Source organism: Toxotes jaculatrix, chromosome 9 (genome assembly GCF_017976425.1).
Source record: "Toxotes jaculatrix isolate fToxJac2 chromosome 9, fToxJac2.pri, whole genome shotgun sequence".
Lineage (NCBI taxonomy): Eukaryota > Metazoa > Chordata > Actinopteri > Toxotidae > Toxotes > Toxotes jaculatrix.
Genome location: NC_054402.1, coordinates 4,811,985 through 4,829,564, shown reverse-complemented (window position 1 = coordinate 4,829,564; position 17,580 = coordinate 4,811,985). Strand labels below are relative to the sequence as shown.

At 39.6% G+C, this 17,580-nt stretch overlaps 2 protein-coding genes across 2 annotated transcripts in view; one reads left to right on the top strand and one right to left on the bottom strand.

Annotated features, from left to right (window-relative positions):
- Positions 1-4,790, bottom strand: part of rtn4rl1b (reticulon 4 receptor-like 1b) — a 125,228-nt gene extending 120,438 nt beyond the window's left edge. Inside the window, exon 1 of the mRNA XM_041047132.1 lies at positions 4,527-4,790. Within this exon, the coding sequence (XP_040903066.1) occupies positions 4,527-4,539 (13 nt within the window). The 5' untranslated portion in view covers positions 4,540-4,790. The remainder of the gene's footprint in view (positions 1-4,526) is intronic.
- A 1,564-nt stretch (positions 4,791-6,354) lies between these two features.
- dph1 (diphthamide biosynthesis 1) overlaps positions 6,355-17,580 on the top strand; it is a 49,661-nt gene continuing 38,435 nt past the window's right edge. Inside the window, exons 1-3 of the mRNA XM_041047133.1 lie at positions 6,355-6,455; positions 8,096-8,245; positions 15,808-15,871. Coding sequence (XP_040903067.1) covers positions 6,380-6,455; positions 8,096-8,245; positions 15,808-15,871 — 290 coding nt within the window. The 5' untranslated portion in view covers positions 6,355-6,379. The remainder of the gene's footprint in view (positions 6,456-8,095; positions 8,246-15,807; positions 15,872-17,580) is intronic.

Sequence of the window (17,580 nt, the reverse complement as noted above, 5' to 3'; positions counted from 1 at the left end):
TAATAAGAGCAGGGAATCTGTTCTCTTTAAATAGAATTCTCTCTGGGCCTTGACGATGTCTGAAAGTTTGCAACACATTACAGTGACAGATGGGCATTTATTGCCCTTGTGCAAACTCATGTCGTCATATCAAATCACTTGCATGGGGTTCGCTTCAGGGCGCTGTCTGTCTCTCCTCTTCAGGAAAAGTCTCTGTTTGTCATCTGGTTAAAAAAAAAAAAGACATCACTTGTTTTTATAACTTAATATCTATTAGTCATATCATCCTTTGGTTAAAAACATCTCTCTGACAGAAGAGAGGGGCCCCTTGACATCTGTGGCTATTTGATATTGTAGAGAGCAGAATTGGAGTTTTGTTGGCTGAAGAGTTGATCGGACGCCAGCTTGAAAGCTGAAGAACCCACAGGTGTTTCCCTTGTGCTGCATTCACTGTGCTGGCCTGTCTGCTGGTACTGAAAACAACGAGAGCAGTGTGCTATTTTAAAGTCAATGCTCGTAATTGCTGTTGATTCACAAAATATGATTACTAAACGCTACAGCATTTCATAATAGCTACAAGTAATTATCTCTGCATAGTGTCAATCACTGGAAGATGGAAGATTAAGTTTTGTGGTGTTTTTTTTCTTTTGTTTTTTTTTAGATGATATGTTTATGACAGAATGTTCATTATTGGAATTAATTAGAATTCATACAATTGCCGATGTGTATGCCAGCGTGCACAAACATAAAGCTCACATGATCTGCTCTGTTGTTACAACCCCCTTTGTTCTCTCAGCTAAATTCCATTTTAAAAAATGCTCATCACGTTACATGGAGTCAATGCAAATGCATTTCCCAATTAGTCTTATCTTGCAAGTCTGACAGTTACAAAAAGCAAACCTTTCCATATTTGTGTGTGCATGTGTGTGCGTACAATCATACCTGTGTGTGTGTGTGTGTGTGTACACTCACACTTCTCGGCTTTTGTGAGCCCTTCAGAGTGCTATTTTAGGTTAAGCAGTTGGATTTGTGGTTGATGATGGATTAGCTTAAAGTTCAGGTATAAGGGTTGAGGTGAGGCATATAGCGCTGATGCTTAAAGCTGCTTATCAGTACCTTTGCATGTGTTAGCCTGGTAAGTACAAATTATGTATATGTTACATTACAGCCAAAGTATACGAGTTTCAAGAGCATGACATAGGTTGTGAGTGATTTCCTGTGACTCCCAGGCAGCCATCAATTTCAGTACATGCCAATACAGTAAGGAGGTCTACTTGTAGAGACTAAACTTTCATGAGACAAGTAATCCATCACACTATACATTTAGCTGCCTTCATTTTTGTCACAGGTTACACTGTCACCATGTGGTGAACACAGATGCAGTGAGAGGCGGTTTTGTTTTGCTTCGAAAAGATTGATTTTAAAGCTCTGAAATAATACGTGTCATGTACACTCTGATATGTCTTTATGAGCACCAACAAAAAAGAATTTTTAAAAAATTGTGTCCGCAGATTAATTCATGTTGTCTGTGATATTCTCAAGCAAGATTCAAGTCTTTGCAAACTGATTTTCCTTTTGTTCTGAAATGAATGGAAACCACCAGCTGCCCATGGGAGTGAGAAAATCTGACATCCAGTTCAGTAAAAAGTTTGTAGTAAATGGGCTAAAACATGCAAAACCGTTAGCGCATATGGAATTAATGTAACCAGAGAGCAAAGCATAAGAAGTAACATCACAGGGCAGAAGTATTTCATGATTTGATTTTTGTTGTTATTCCTATTAACTTTTATTGTTTATCTTTTATTATCTTACCTACCCTTCCTGTATTATTCAAGTAAATTGAGTAACAGTTCATTTGTTTTGGTGTGCATCAGTCGCTAAATCCATCGTATGTGTCGTTAGTTGCTTATAAGGCACTTTGAATTGCACTTGATTTGTCTGAAAGGTACCATTTGAATAAAGTTTGATTGATTAATTGACTGATGAAGCAGAAAAAGCCTCATCTGAGCCTCCTCCAATAATCTTGAATAATATGTAGCAGCAATTATAGCACGTCGCAGCATGGTACGTTCAGTGGACATCTCATCTTTTCCATCTCAGAGCTGTTCTGACAGATCATCCCTTGTGCCCACTCTATGGCTGACTGGTTTTGAGAAAAAGAAAGATGGTGAAAGCGAGACAGCGAGATAGACAGAAAAGCCAAGACAGAGATGGAGTGATATGTGTGCTTGCATGGCTAGATACAGTAGATGTACACACGTACCCAGGCACATGTATAAGCCATAGAAAAGACATACACAAACACCATTCTGCCTGTTCAAACAAAGATATGAGGACTATGTTGTCTCACTTGCAGCTGAATATGTCTAGACATGTTTGTGGATTGTATGGACATGACCATACTTTGTAGCAGCAATGAACAACCTGTACAAACTCATGGCCCACAGATGAAGAGATGAGCAGACTGTCGGACAAAGTGTGAACCAAAAGCACATTATCAGATCTACTTGTCCACTCCATTAATGTGGTAATTAGGCCAAGCAAGACACAATGTGAAGTCAACCTGAGAGCTGTTGCCAATGTGTGTCAGCTAAGACACTTTCCTTCTCTGTGTTTGTGAATGGTGGATCTGTCACAGTAAAGGCTGCCTGATGCATAAGCCAGGCTCCCTCGAATGTGTTATTTTAGGTGCAAAAAAATTCAAATTCACCAGAGAACTTCTGCGCTGTTCCTGCCAGTGCTGACGCATCTCTGCCTCACTATTGTAGACTGTAGCTGGCATACTGAGCACTTTTGGCAGACTGGTGAAATCTGTACTTTGAAGTCATTTGTCTTGAATTAAGTGATTTTCTGTCCGGCACTGTGCAGTGGTAAGACAGCTCATTCACATACAAAACCTTGGACAGAGCAGGGATGGAGCATGTTTGGAGTACAAAATCCTTAGATGCCAGTCATTCTGGTTTCAGCTCTCCATTTAACCCTAAGCATGAATGGAAAATGAATGGATGCTATTGAGTCCTTAAGGGTCTGTTCAGAATAACGACACGCTATCAATTGTAATAGCATTTACCGATATGTCCATTAGTTTGACACAAAACAGAGACTCATATATGAGACACATTAAACTCTAAAAAGCCTTGGCTGGAATGCACATCGTGACTCATGCTACTTCTTCCCAAAAAAATCCAGACGCAACACTTTACACGAAGGATAAGAATGAGCTGTTCCTTTCTCATAGAGCCTGATCAGTTATGAGAAGCTCTCAGGATGCAGGTTTAGACAATAGGCCTTCCCTCTAAGCTGTTATGGCCATAAACACTCATCACCGTGGTGTGTTTCATCTCGACTGTTGGAACAGCAATAATCGATCTGATGGCAGCAAGAAAAACATGCTGTTTTTCTCTGCCCCCGAGGCACACAGCAGGAACACACACACTCCAAACAGATGGGTTTTCACAAGATACACTAAATAAATACAAATATAATGCAGGCAGTGTGTGCTGTATGGCGACCCTCACCAAGCATGTGTGTCTCTGTGTTTCTTTGTCTGTGTATGTGCATGTGTGTGGGTTTTTTTTTTTTTTAAGTTTGACTGTCTCTTATTACTGTAGTCTAATATAAATTAGCCTATATAAAGTAACAAAAGTGCAGGCTTGTTAGGGTTAGGGTTAGAGAAAGTGTTGTGCACAGTAAAGTCTAATGCATAGCTCTACAAAGTGGGGTCTAGGGACCTCCAGGGCCCCCTGAGAGGCGCTCCACGGACCCCAGCTAAATGACAAACAATTTAATTTCACTATTGCACTCCCTCAATGAAAGCACAATGGGAACATGTATTACTGCAATCTATTCTCGTTAGTTTTTACTCTTCCCACTGTTGTCAGACATCCAGAGCAGACAGTCACACAACTGTGTGGTCAATTAAAGCCTAGAAAGAACGAAACTCTTCCTTGGGACCAAAGATAATCAAATATGAATCTGTGGTCTAATGTGTATCTTTCTATCTGGGGAATCTTGATATTAAAAGTTTGAGGAGCTTTCCCCCTTTTTTATGAACTGGTAAAAGGTCTTGAGTGTCCATTGTGTAGCCAGTGGAGAATAGCCTTGTGAACTGCTGCTTGATCCATCACATATATGTACTGACACGCAGCAAATAATAAAGCTTCAGCAGAGTGCAATGCTCGGAGAGATAGCCTTGTGACCCGGGTACAACTCATAAACTGCAGTGCGGCATCAGCTGTATTAATATCACATAGTCGTCCCCATGTTTCTTTACACAGATGAATATTTTATTCCCAGAAACCTTCAGCGCGTGTTGTGCAAATTAAAGATGCGCTTCAAATGGCGCATCGTCTGTAAAAACATCTGCGGGGCAACGTGGTGCTTTATGAATATGTCACATTTAAACATCTGTTTTATAACCTTAAAAAAGACCACCACGAGATTTATATTGGCTGCACTACCAGAGCGCAGATTTCACCCGAGGCTGCATAAAACTAATACGCAAAATGGTGAAATCAGTGTGGAGGTTAAAGTTGAGACTTACTCACCCCTTTTGAACATCTTGTAGGCCTAGGTGTATTTCCTCTTCTGTCCTCTGAGAATCATCTATTCTTATATTCCAGACTTAAAACTTGTGCGCTTTAGTTTTGAAGTTGATCCGGAGCCTTCGTGGCTCGTTTGGGTGAATGTCAGTTGTCACTCCTCTGGATTTTCTTGCGATCCACTGTATTGAGTTGCACTGCAGACTGCCGTGGACACTGACAACAAACAATAATCTCCCTTTCCACAAAGTCTGGCGGACCTCGGTCGGACCTGGGAAATTAGGCGGCAGTCATTGCAAAAGACACGCACTAAAATCATCCCCTCAGTCCGAAATAATAATAACTCCAGTGTGTGTGATGAGCACAAACGTACAGTAGTCCGATACAACCTCGGGTACCCAACTCCTTTTTTAGACGCAAACGACCGTAGAGGCTGCAAATCAGTTCTAGGGGCAAGTCGACGGTGAACACAGGCAGTCTCCAAAAACCACAGATAGGCTATTTAAATCCAAGTGGCCAATCTCAGATTCTCCTCTCGGTGCTTCAGAGCCGTTCAAATCACATCACATTCGTTAAAATCTCTAATTAACATAAGTTATTTGGATTCACATTCCGCCTCTGATGTAGGATTATAAACGCAGACTCCTCAAATCCTCCTTAATAATGCAGACTTTGACGCGTTCGGTTTCCTTTAAAAAAAAAACCTTTCTCAGCTCTCCTATCCACTCGTAATTGTTACATTTCTGTGATCTTGTCTGTGTGGATCTCTCTGCTTTCCACCTATGGATCAGAGCTGGTTGATGCGCTCAAGGCGGGAGAAAGTGTGCTGTACTGCCTCAGCCCCTCCACCGGGCAGCATCCTGCTCCATCCCTCTCACTGCCTCAGCCCCTGTCTGCGCCAGCCTGAGACACGCTGCTCCCTGACAGCAGAGGTCTTCATGAAAAATATAATATGGTACAAGTGGACAAAACTTATGTATGACAACAATATTTAAATATATATATTAACCAGCAGACAAAGCACGAGGGGAGATTTGCGATGCTCCTCATCCTGCTTTCACAAAAGACACTGATTTGCTGATCAAATGGTCTGCACCCAAATCCATATCTTATAGATAATGGACTATTGCATTAGATCAACTGAGTCTCTCTCTCTCTCTCTCTCTCTCTCTCACACACACACACACACACACACACGCACGCACGCACGCACACACACACAAATAATAGTAAAATAACAATGATACGTATTATTGCATTGTTTGCCGATCAAAATTTACAAATTATCACTTTTCATTTTTTTGATTCCCTTATTATTCCTCAACGGGGAAATTACTCTCTGCATTTTGTGTTTCGTCGTAAAAGTGAACGTAAAACACATTTTTAAAAATGTTTTTTTTTTTTTTTTTAAATGTATGTTCAGCGTTTTGAAACTCTCGCTCAAGTGTGTAAGTAGGGCTGCACAATATTTTGTTTTCTGTTTGATTTTATCAGTTTTTTTATGCTTTACTTTTTTGTTTCATTTTTGCTTTTATTCATTTATTTTTTTACTATTATTATTTTTTAATCGTTGTACCGTTTTACCTTGAAACTCCCTTAGTGTATGGCCTGAACCGGGCTTTGTTGTATTGTATTGTATTATATTGTACTGTATTGTAATGTATTGTATGTTACATACTACCTCAGCAGATAATGACGGACACTGCACTTTAAACTACAGAAATATAGCGCGGTGAATTGGTCTGGTCTGGCAGTATGGTCCCGTCCTCCTGTCCCGTTCAGTGGCATCGGTTACATCTGTGCTCGATTAGTCTCCACTGTCATCGTCAGTCGATTGGTTTCCCCTTTTTGTTCCTCACATGTTTCATGTTTGGGAGGCAAACATGGCAGCGCCTTCGACGGAAGTCCAGATTGTTCCTGCCAAAAAGGCCACAGGTAAATATTAACGTGGAATGTGAAATGTTCATAACAGGAGGCAGCGAAATATATAATGTCTTTGAGCTTTTTATGTAGATGCCTGGCTTCCACGTCAATGAGGCGTAACTACGCCGACGCTCAGCTGTTTTTAGCACAGCGGTTTGGCCAGGATGCAAACAAGAAAATGAGTAACGGCGTCTAGTCTGCCCGGCGTGTATTAGATATCCAGCGGTGTTCATTATAATCAGCTTACACGACAAAACAGGTGCTTCTTCAGCCTCGTAGTTAGCATCCAGCAAGTGTTCAGTGTTGTCGAGGTGACTCACCAGACTTAATGACATCGCCGTGGAGTGTATGTGGAACAGGCAGGCAGATTAGCTGTGTGTTTGAGAGTGTATGAAAGATGGTGTGTTTCGTGGTTAACACTAGACCACCGTCCCAATGATTGTGGCTTTAGATTTAGTACAACGGAAGAGCAGTATCTCCTTATTAAATCCATAGAAATTACATATTACTCCTGAAATCATGACATTTTCTCTGATTACATGATCGCAGAAATATGTTTTACCATTGAACATAACATCTTAGATAATATAATTACACTCTATTAAACTGAATTGCAGTGGTTGCTTCTCCTATATTGGATTTCTATTGTACTATTGTTTTTCAAACCTTGCGGATAATTTGAACAATTTGCTGCTGAGGAAGAAACAGGCGGTGATTGTATGTATAGTAAAGGAAATGGTTGAGAGCCTGGAGAGAGTTTAGTTAGGCTTCAAGTAGTTTACCTGTGTTTTTTAAATTTATGATCCAAATATATAATTTACTAGGACTGTGCTGTGAACGTAACTCAAGTAAATTTTGCTTTTTTTTTAATTACACATCTGTCATAGAAGAAAGGCAAAACACTGTCATCGGTACCTGGTGGTAAAGATTTATATAGAAAGTAGTTCAGTGGTTACATGAATTATAACTGCTGCAGTTTATGAGTGTTTAACAAGTTTTATTAACATTTTCAGAGAAAAAAATCTTACAAACGAAAAACAAAATACTTTTGAAGGTGCTGAGTTATTTATTGATCTCAGCACCAGAGCAGGCATGTCAATAAAATGGTGCAACATAAAGTAGTGCATAGTGCTGCTGTCAACAGTGGAAGTACAACCCTATCAAAAAGCATCAACAACCAGTAGCAGACAGAACATTGTATCCAAAGTACAAATTATGGCCAGTTGCAGAAGGTTTTAAAGGCAGTAAATTAAAAAAATGTTGGTGCAGTCTCAATTTTTATAGTGTACATCTTGCTTGTCATTGAAATCTTGTCTGAACTATTTTGAGAAGATGCTACAAAGACAAATTCTCTACTTCATTACATGTGACCTATCACTGCAGAGTTGAGGGATGTATTTGCAGAGATTGGATGAGGGAAAACAACTTTTCTGAACTGTATTACACCCCCCAGCCCCCATGAGCTTGTCCAAAATTAAAAATATGTCTGAAAGTGTGATTCTTTTGCTTCATTTGGTAGAGAGTGACCTGTATTATCTGACCATGACTGTTCCTGACGGTCTCTCATGTGACCAGAGTTAGGTCACTTAGATATGGCTTCAGCCTGTCTTCACCACATTGCTAACAGCTCAATCATTTAACCTTCTCTTCAGTCCGAGGACCACGGCGGGTAGCCAATCAAATTCCGGATGAAATCCTGCAAGACTCCGAGTTACAGGAGGCGATCAAAGCCCTGCCTGCAAATTACAACTTTGAGATCCACAAGACAGTTTGGCGAGTGAGACAAGCCAAAGCTAAGAGAGGTAAGCTTTGTTCTCTCTTAATACATACACTTGATTGATTTTGCACACGATAACAAATTTATATTTGCTCTTTTAATAGCAGCAATCACTTTAGTTGCTGTAAGAGAAAATGTCAGATTTCAAGTAATAGTAGAGCTGTGGCAGAATAAGCTTTACTGCAAAGGTAAAATAAGGTCTGGGTGGTCCTCACCTGGGAGAATTGGAGGTTTAACACACTCCACTGTTTCACACATTGAATTCCACAATGTCACAGTGCTCACAGGTACAGTCCAAGTATGGGTATGTGCACACACACAGATACACAGCCGACTTCTGAATAAAGTTATATTTACTGAACTGGAACAGAGGCTGGATGAAGTTACTTGTAAGTAAAGAATCTGTAATAAATACAGTCTTTTACACAGCCTCTATTTATAGTAGAGGAGCAGTTCCCATTTGTCATATTAACTGGCAGAGATGGAGCAGAAATTACACTTTTTGTTGGAAGTTAAAAAAAAAAAAAAACTTTCCACATTGCGCCACCGTGCCCATCGTCACCTTGATTCAACAATATTTTATGTCCTTGTAATGTCAGTGTCACCACAAGAGACTACAGCAGCGAAGTACTTTCCTTTGTACTGTTACTCACACCTCATTAACAGTTGCTTTGCAGGTTTATAGAACATTAGCTTTACACAGTGAATATGTGAACACACAGGATACGAAGCGTTAAGAATCCTTTTCTTAAAGACAGTGTATTCAAGCATTAATGCAAAATGCTGTGCTTTTACCTACTTTGATGACTGTTGTACACCCTGTAACCTGTGAAATTCATACGTGTTTGTCTACTGCTGACAAATCAATAACAGACCCACTTTTCCAACGGTGGGGGGGGGGTGGTTACTTCCCATCATCCATGCAGCACACTGTGTGTTGCATGAATGAAAGGCAGTTTCTCTTTTCTTTGTCCATGTGTTCTAATTTCTGTTTTGATGTCTTTTGTTCATTGGTGTTATTTCAGGATGGAGGTCATTTAAACAGATACAGTATATAGGTCACTAAAAAAATAGTATAGTCTAACAGAATAATCAGATCTGTATAATCAGCAAAAATTCAGAGTTGAGCAGCTCCCCTGCAGTGGGACAGTAGCCTGAGGACTAACAGAGTGTTGACACAGTGGGAGGCTTCACCAACATTAATGCCATGGTGTATGGCAACAGACAAATCATCTTCGTTGCTCCAGAACTGCCTTTAGTAACATTTGATGGTAATATTGCATTGTTATTGTTAGGTGGTCATAAAAACAACAAAAAAAACAAACTGTTGTAGTTACTACCAGGAAGTGTTGAAGTGGTAAAGTGGTACAGCCAGTCCCGTATCAGCTCTGCAATGTTAAGGCAGAGCTGTTTTTCAAAATTACAAAACAAAGGAGCAAAGAGGCTGGATGAGTGTTGATGACGTGATGATCACGTTCATTATCGGTCTCCACAGAGCCGATGATATAGCGAACATATAGCGTTGAATGAATATGTGTTACACAAGTGATCCACAGTTTAGAGGGATTCGTGTGTGTGTGTGTGTGACTGTGAGTAAAATGATATAAAAGGATATTCTTTTATAGCATACCCACTTCAGTTTCTGCCCTCATGCATTGTTACGTGTATTGTTTTTGGTGTTCCCTGTGATAAAGGTCATGAGGTAGTGTTACAGTGGTGGCTTCCAGCCTAAGAAAAAAAAACGTCCGTCGGTATTATAAATGTCAAAATGTGTGGCCTTCCAGTCGTTCCTGCCTTGTGTGGAAATATGCAGATGGCACGCCAAGAGGATTGAATCATTTTTTTAGATGTCCCTGTGGGGAGTGTGTGCTTTACTGCAGCCTGCTGGCTTTGCTTTTTTGTTGTGTGACGTTTTTTTTTTTTTTTTTCAGAGCTCGTCCTCTCTCTCTGAACTCAGAGAGCATATCGCACCTTATCACCCCGTCTCTCTCTGTTCCCCTTTGTGTCCATCTGTTTCTTTGTCAGCCTTTGAACTCCTGTTGAGTCTCAAAGACTGTGCTTTTGAAATCGAGGGCTGAGGAACACACAGTAGAATTTTATTTTAGCTGTCCGGCCTCTTTTGCTGAGTTTATAAATAGTGATGTTTTGTTTCTCATTTTAATCTAATCGGGTTGTTTTGATATTATCTGTTGTGTATCTCAGCTCTATAGAAGAGTAGTTTAGTTCCTCAGACTTTCTAACTTATTGGTGACACATTGTCTTGCTTAATCTCACTCATTCAGCTGAGTTGAGCCTCTGTGTTTGGTTTATATAGGAGCAGTAGCAATGAGTGACGTGCCTGGGATAAGAATTCAGACCTTCAGAAGGGCCAGACAGAGCCTCTTGAGGCTAGCCTATCAAAATGGAAGCAATGTATTTATTCATATTTTGTAAAAAGTTTCTACAAGCCCTGGTTCATTTCATTGAAACTACCATATATGTTTCCAGGTAATTACACCTGCTCTTTGTGTTTAGTAAAACTAATATATCCATAAAAGTTTTTTTCTTTTTTGAACTTTGATTAAATAATAATTATCTGAAACTAAAGCTAGACCAGTCCCATATAATATTGACATCGATTTTTGAGAGAAAGGAAAAAAATCAGATATCATATTGACTGATCTCGGTCTTCATTCATTCCATTTTTGTATAGCCTACAGGATGTTACACAATGTTTTCTCAGCCTTGAAACTACTGAATCACACCTGGAAAAAGAGACAAATTAGACAAGACGTAAAGATAAAGCTAAAGAAGCGAAATAACAGTGCAGCCTTGAGTGTCTTGGAGGACCTTGAATCCAAGAAAGTGTTTCCCGTGGGGGATTGTGGAGTGCTCGGGGAGTTGTTCTGATTCCCAAGGTCCTCTAACAACTAAACTACAGACAATCAAAAGCTTAGCACAGTTGACAGTTTCCTTTTAGAGGTTTCCTTGAGCTTCAAGATAGTAAACATCATGTAAAGCATTTAATTCCTCCTTCTAGTTTCTTTAATTTTCTCCTGTGTTAGAGTTACTTTTATGAGAACACAGGGAAAATAAGAGAGAAGCTATAATGAGAATAAGGTAATTGCAAAATCTTAGAAAGTGAACTTTGAATGGAGGATTGTTCAGTGCCAATGTTTCATCCAACTAAGACACAGATGGCCCACCACACTAAACAGAAGTGGTTAACAAGTCCAGAGTGACAAAAGATCCTTGGCTGGGGACTTGTTTTTTTCTCCAGTGGTCTTTCTTGTCTGAATAGTCTTTTTGTGCCACCGTTAATAACAGAACTACTGTTTCTATCTTTCATCCCCCAAATACAAAATGACTCACCAGTAAGCAATCCAAGATGGCCTTTTCTCCACTGTCTGAACAGCGTGTTCCTTTATACAAAACATGACAGTAGTGAGAGTGCTGGCTGCCAGTGAAGTAAAGTTCAAACAGATCAGAGTCAGTGGTATCTACAGACTGGACACGCACATGTGCAAGTATGTGTTTACTGAATAGAGCTTTATTAATGGTAAATAACACATTTACATACCATACCAGACTTAAAACTGGGTTATATTTACTCATTCAATTCATTCATTAAGTCCCCTTTTTCTAATAATGGTCATTTTGTAGTTCTGTAACATACACACATGTGACCACAGAGGACAGACATGAATTATCATTTGCATACTACTTCTGCTTTAGTTGTTCCTGTAGCAGTTGATTGACTTTTGACAACATATTACATCTAATCCTAAATGTTACTGTATGCATTCACACCCCCAAATTTTAATCTACTACAGGATAAACCCTTCCCATAGGCTTATTCTCGCCTTCCCAGCTACAGCCTCCCTTTTGAAAATTCTGAGAAATCCCTTGGATTTGTCTGGTCAGTCTGCTGTTCACTGATAAATTTTATAGTATTTTATAGTAGGCCTCCTGTCTTTGATTGATTGTTAACATAATCCCACATGTATCTCCCTTGTTACCTGTACAGCTGCTAGGGTCACAACAATAGCTGTGTCATAGGACAACGTCATCAGATGATTGGTGATTGACACTCTGTCACTGTAAAGTGAGAAAGCTGCTCGTATGCAACAGCGGCCCACGTGAAATCATATGTCCTCAAGAATAAGAAACATCCAAAGCCGTATAACAAACTTTTCATCTCTTTTTTTTATCGGCATGATTTAGGCGCTCTGTTTTTTTTTTTTTCCTTTTCCTGGAGCAGTTCTATACTTTTAAAGTTAGAAGCAGCTTTTCATGCTTGTGTGCAAACTCATACATGCATTCAAATAGCCAGTCCCACCTCTAGCATCTGACTCACCTTTTGCTGGGGGCAGCAGATGGAGAAAGCTCTTTGCTTCTGTCAGCTGTGGCAGAGGTGTGCTCTGAAACCTTTCTCTGTTAATAAACTTGCCCTTTTCTAGGTAATGACCTGTCTCTCACTGTCTGCATGAGCGCTCGGTGATCCCTTAACCTTTCATCAGTAAGTAGTGCTCTCGCTCCTCCTCTTCACACCGCTCCATCTATCACTCCATCCCGTGGCCATCCTCCCTCGACCTTCTTGGCCTTTTGTCTGTCCCAGCTTTTATTGTTTAATGCTGTCTGGCACTGAAGTCTTGAAATTGTTTCAGGCTCAGTCATGTGAGAACGTTCATGTGCATTGAATTGAGTGTTTTCAAGTTATAAGTGTCCACCGAGACGTTGATGGATTTATTGAAGTAAGGTGTGACAAAGTTTGACTGGGGGAAAATGTCATGGCTGATTGAAACAAAGCCTTGGTCTCCAGGTGTTTGCTCCATGTGTCTGACTTGGTGACAGGGACTTCACACTGAATGGTCAACACCTTGTGAATGCGTTTGTCATCATTTTAAAATTATACAAAACATAGATAAATGACTTCCCAAAGGTTAAAAGATACTTGTTGACAAGAGACCTTACTCACAAATAAACACTTAGCATGCAATTACAACCAAAAAAACACACTCGCACTTAATTGAAAATCAGCTAAAAATCCATTCTAGTTTATGAAATAATCCTGTAACTGTTGTCTACATTTTTTAAATTTTTATTTTTTAGTTCTTAACTAATCTTATCAAATGTTAACATTGTAGTCATTTAAAAAATCTTTTTTTTTTTTTGCTTTTGGAAAACACATTTGTTCATCGAAATCTTTCCTAAAATAATCAATAAATGGATTGGAAGTGTTTTAGCGAATCCATTTGTTTGAAATTATTGAAAACCGACTTTCCTCTTGAGGGTTTGGGACTGTTGGTCATATGAAACAAGAAATTGAAATGCCACATGGGGCTCTGGGAAATTGTGGTGAACCATTTTCTGACATTTTATAAACCATATGCATAATCACTTGATTGGAAAAAAAAATCAACACATTTACTGATGATGAAATAATCATTAGTTGCAGCCTGAATTGGTATGAAATTTCACACTCTAACTGGATTTTTTAAATTGAGGAAACCAAAATGAGGGAAAAATGTGAACTAGGGAAACTTCTGAGCGTGTGTGGCATTTCACTGCACCAGATTTGCTTTCCTTACTAATCTCTGCTCTGCCACTCTTGTCCTTCTCACCCACTTCATGCTCTGATTCCTGTTCTGTTATTCCTTATGGGGTTAGAGTTGACATCATCAATATCTGAGTAGTCTCTGATACCAAGATGTCATCATGTTTATTTGATGACAAGATGGCAAGATTAATGTATACTAAATCATCGACTTAGGAGCTACCAAATAATATTGGATCTTTAATGCAAAAACCAAATGACATATCGTCAGAAATCCCCAGAGGACATTCAGATTTTCATCTACTTTGAATTCCAAGAAAGTATGATAATGTTATCTTTAAAGGGAAGCTTATATGATACATTTCAGTTTGTCTGAAAAAAGTCTAGCTGCATGCTGTGACAGTATTAGTGCAGTGACATTTTATTTCTGTATGTTATTTGGCTATCTATAACTCATAAAAATGTCTTCACTTACAGAAATATTGTCAAATAAAAGCACTCATAGTCTTCAAATAATCTTTAAATAAAATTAACGTAATTGATGGAATGATGGTACAAACATTAAAATTGTATATCAAGAAATACAAGGCATTACGAAGAGTAGAACACCACGACTGGAGAGGTAGCTGACCCAGAAGGACCAACTGGACCAGCAGACACAGTGGGGCTGTATTTGGCATCGATAGGATTAATGTCCTACCATGAACACCTGGAGACGGATAAAAAATGTGCAGTATCCTGCTTCATATTAATATGTTTTAAAAGAACTTTACAAAGAAGTTCAGAATGCTTCACATTAAAAATAGTAAGAGAACAAAGGGTAAAGATGGTTAAAAAAAAAAAAAAAAATTTTAATAGAAAGCTCTGACATTAGAACAGCAATATATTTTTATAATTAGGTGACAGTTTAAGAGAAGGCATTAAAATGAGCTTTAAGGAAGGATTGTAAAGGGAACATTGTCTCACACTTGCCGATTAGTCTCAAACTTAATGACTGATTCCTTTTCTTTCTCAGGGGCTCATAATTTTTTCACTTGAGCTACTTTATTTCAAATCCCCTGCAGACGAATTTGTGGTGAGCTCACACTTCCCTTGTTATTAAGAGTTCCATAGAAAACATGTTATTTAAATTTCCTTTTCCCATTACAACCTTCCTTTTATTATACCTGCACCAGCTTTTGAGAAGGAGAGAATCTTTCATGCAATGCTGATCCCTGCATTTATATGAGCCTCAAATCCAGCAGAATGTGCAACCTGGCATGATATCTCTAGTCATCATTTGCGTGATTTTTCTTTAAATGAATATGCATAAAGGAAAGAGCTGTACTTCACTGATTGCAGGCAGGGTGCAGTTGAGATGATAGGCAAACTGTGCTTCCAGGCCCTTCTGCCTGTTTGATAAAAAAAACATGCTCGTCTCTTGATGCAGAGTGGGTCTGAAACGTGGCACAAACCACTTAATAAATCCTGCCCTAATCAAGGTTTTCTCCACTGGTTCATCTCAGTCGGCGTTACACATCAGTAGATCAGTAGGTCTGTTGTCAACACGCAACACCATCAGCAGGACCAGTGTTTGTTAATTGCTTGCTTGATTCCAATTTTATAGCAGCTGCATCAGTTTGTCCGTATTAAATTCAAGCTTTGAGACATAAACTTGTGTAAAGCTTGGGGAAGGTGGTGCTTTTCTGTGTTTCAGTAGCAGAGAGAGTCAAAGTGTGACTTAGAGCCAGCGGCAGGCATAGGGATAGAGATGGGGAAAAAGAGTGAGTTTAATGGCTCAGTACAAGCCATGAGCTGTAGAGATAGACCTGTGGTGATTGGTTTGGACTATATTTCCAATAGCCTGTCCTCCGCTAAAATAAACCAACAGTATTACTGTGGCACAGGGGAAATTGCCCTGAAACGTTGCCATTTGCTGTCAGTGGAGCACTCTGAACGAGTAGCAGGGACTATGTATAGTTGCCCTGTCAAAGATTTATTAAACAACACGTTGCTGTCATTCTCCTGCAAGTGTGTAACTTGTCTGTTTGCTTTTGTTCCCCTCTCACCAGTGGCTTTGCAGCTTCCAGAGGGCCTGCAGATGTTTGCCTGTGTCATCGCCGACATCATCGAGAGGTAAGACGGAGAAAGAAAGCAGTTTTGTGTTTTGATTGCTTAAGAGTCTGTGAGTGAGCAGCAGGTGTAGAAGTCAAGCCAGCGGCGTGCAAACGTTAACTGGCACGGCCACTTGATGCTCATTAGGAAGGAAGAGCTTTATCGTAATTCCCCGCCTTCGACTCAATCAGGGATTCAGCAGAAAATGAGACACAATTACGCTGTTTTTTTTTTTTTTTTACAACAGAGCAGATTTCACAGCTTCCCTTGGTCACAGTTGGAGAAAGGAGAGATATTATTCATGTTAATTACATCTTGTTTCAGTCTGCATATGGCCTATCACACACACCAGCATTCCATCACACAGAAGCCACAAAGGTTTTTTTTTTTTTTATCCTGCAGCGAGAAGTGCTTCAGCATTAACGTGCTTCAGACCTAATAGTCTGTGTTTTATACTGTGGTTTGGCCAACACTGTGCTAAATAAAATTTGTACTTCGGTGCTTGTTAAATAGAAACACACACTCTGAAATACACTTATGTGAGGGGCCGCTGTGAAAAGCTGCATTGTTCTTCCACTTTTCTCCCTGGTTGTTGTCTCTGTGGTCACCTTCAATTGACCTTTGTTTCTCAGGTGCACTTTCTGCTAAGTGTTTTCTCAAAGAAAACGGCTGCTATCATTAAACGCCCTGAGTGGATTGCTTTCATAGGTGTTAAGTCAATGCTAACCTGATTACAAGATGGACAAGATTAGAAATAGAGTGGCAGGAGCTGCCATAAACTTCATCACATCACATCAGCTTGACTGTAATATTGTGGTCTTCATGCTTTCATGCGCTTTGTATTACTACGCGGAGACGCATTTATTTACCATATAGATGATAAAACTTTGGTCTTGCTCACAGAAGCATTGGGCAGGTGGTTGTCTTTCTCCTTTGCCTCAACGCTTTTATCTATCTTCTGTTTTTATGCCATCATTTTGTTCATCTTTACTCCAGCTGTATCAGACCTCTATCACTTTATCTTTCTATCACTCTCTATACAGTCATTTCTACTTTTCTTTATCACAAGAAAGATGATAGAGTGAAGTTTTGATGATAGGGTCTGGTCTTATCATTCCTGCTGCTATCAGGCTGAGAGGTACCACTGCGTGCAGCATGGCTTTTAAACCACATACCCATGCAGTACACATTTCTATGTTTGAATAGTCACTGTCCATCATAGAATCTGCTAAATCGGCGCCATCTCTTCTAATGAGAGCAATTAGCGAACACTAATTGCTTTTCTCACTTTCGTCACCTCGTCCTCTCTCCCTCATCTGTCTGTATTTTTCACCCTCTCTTCACCATCCACACACTTTCTCCCCGAGACTGCGGCTGAGAAGATGGTTCTCAAGGTTTCCCTTAAGCCATTTTGCTTCTGTTCGTGCTGTCTCATAATGTAAGAATTTTCTAAGCAATTTCAGTCTTTCCAGATTTAACAGATGGGTTCTTTGAATCCTGGATGAACATCAGAGACTGTGCGAAGTACTGAGTATATTCCATCTTGTGCACCGACATGTTAGTTATCCAGGATCATACAACCAGAGTTTCATCCTTAAAAGATATTTCCAGTTTATTTCGAGTTTTGGAGATTATACCTTTTGGTTAGGATAGCATTTTAGCTGTCAAAGTAATAACAGTGATATGGGCACCTGGCAGTATTGTTACAATAAAGTCAGACAAAGAAAGAA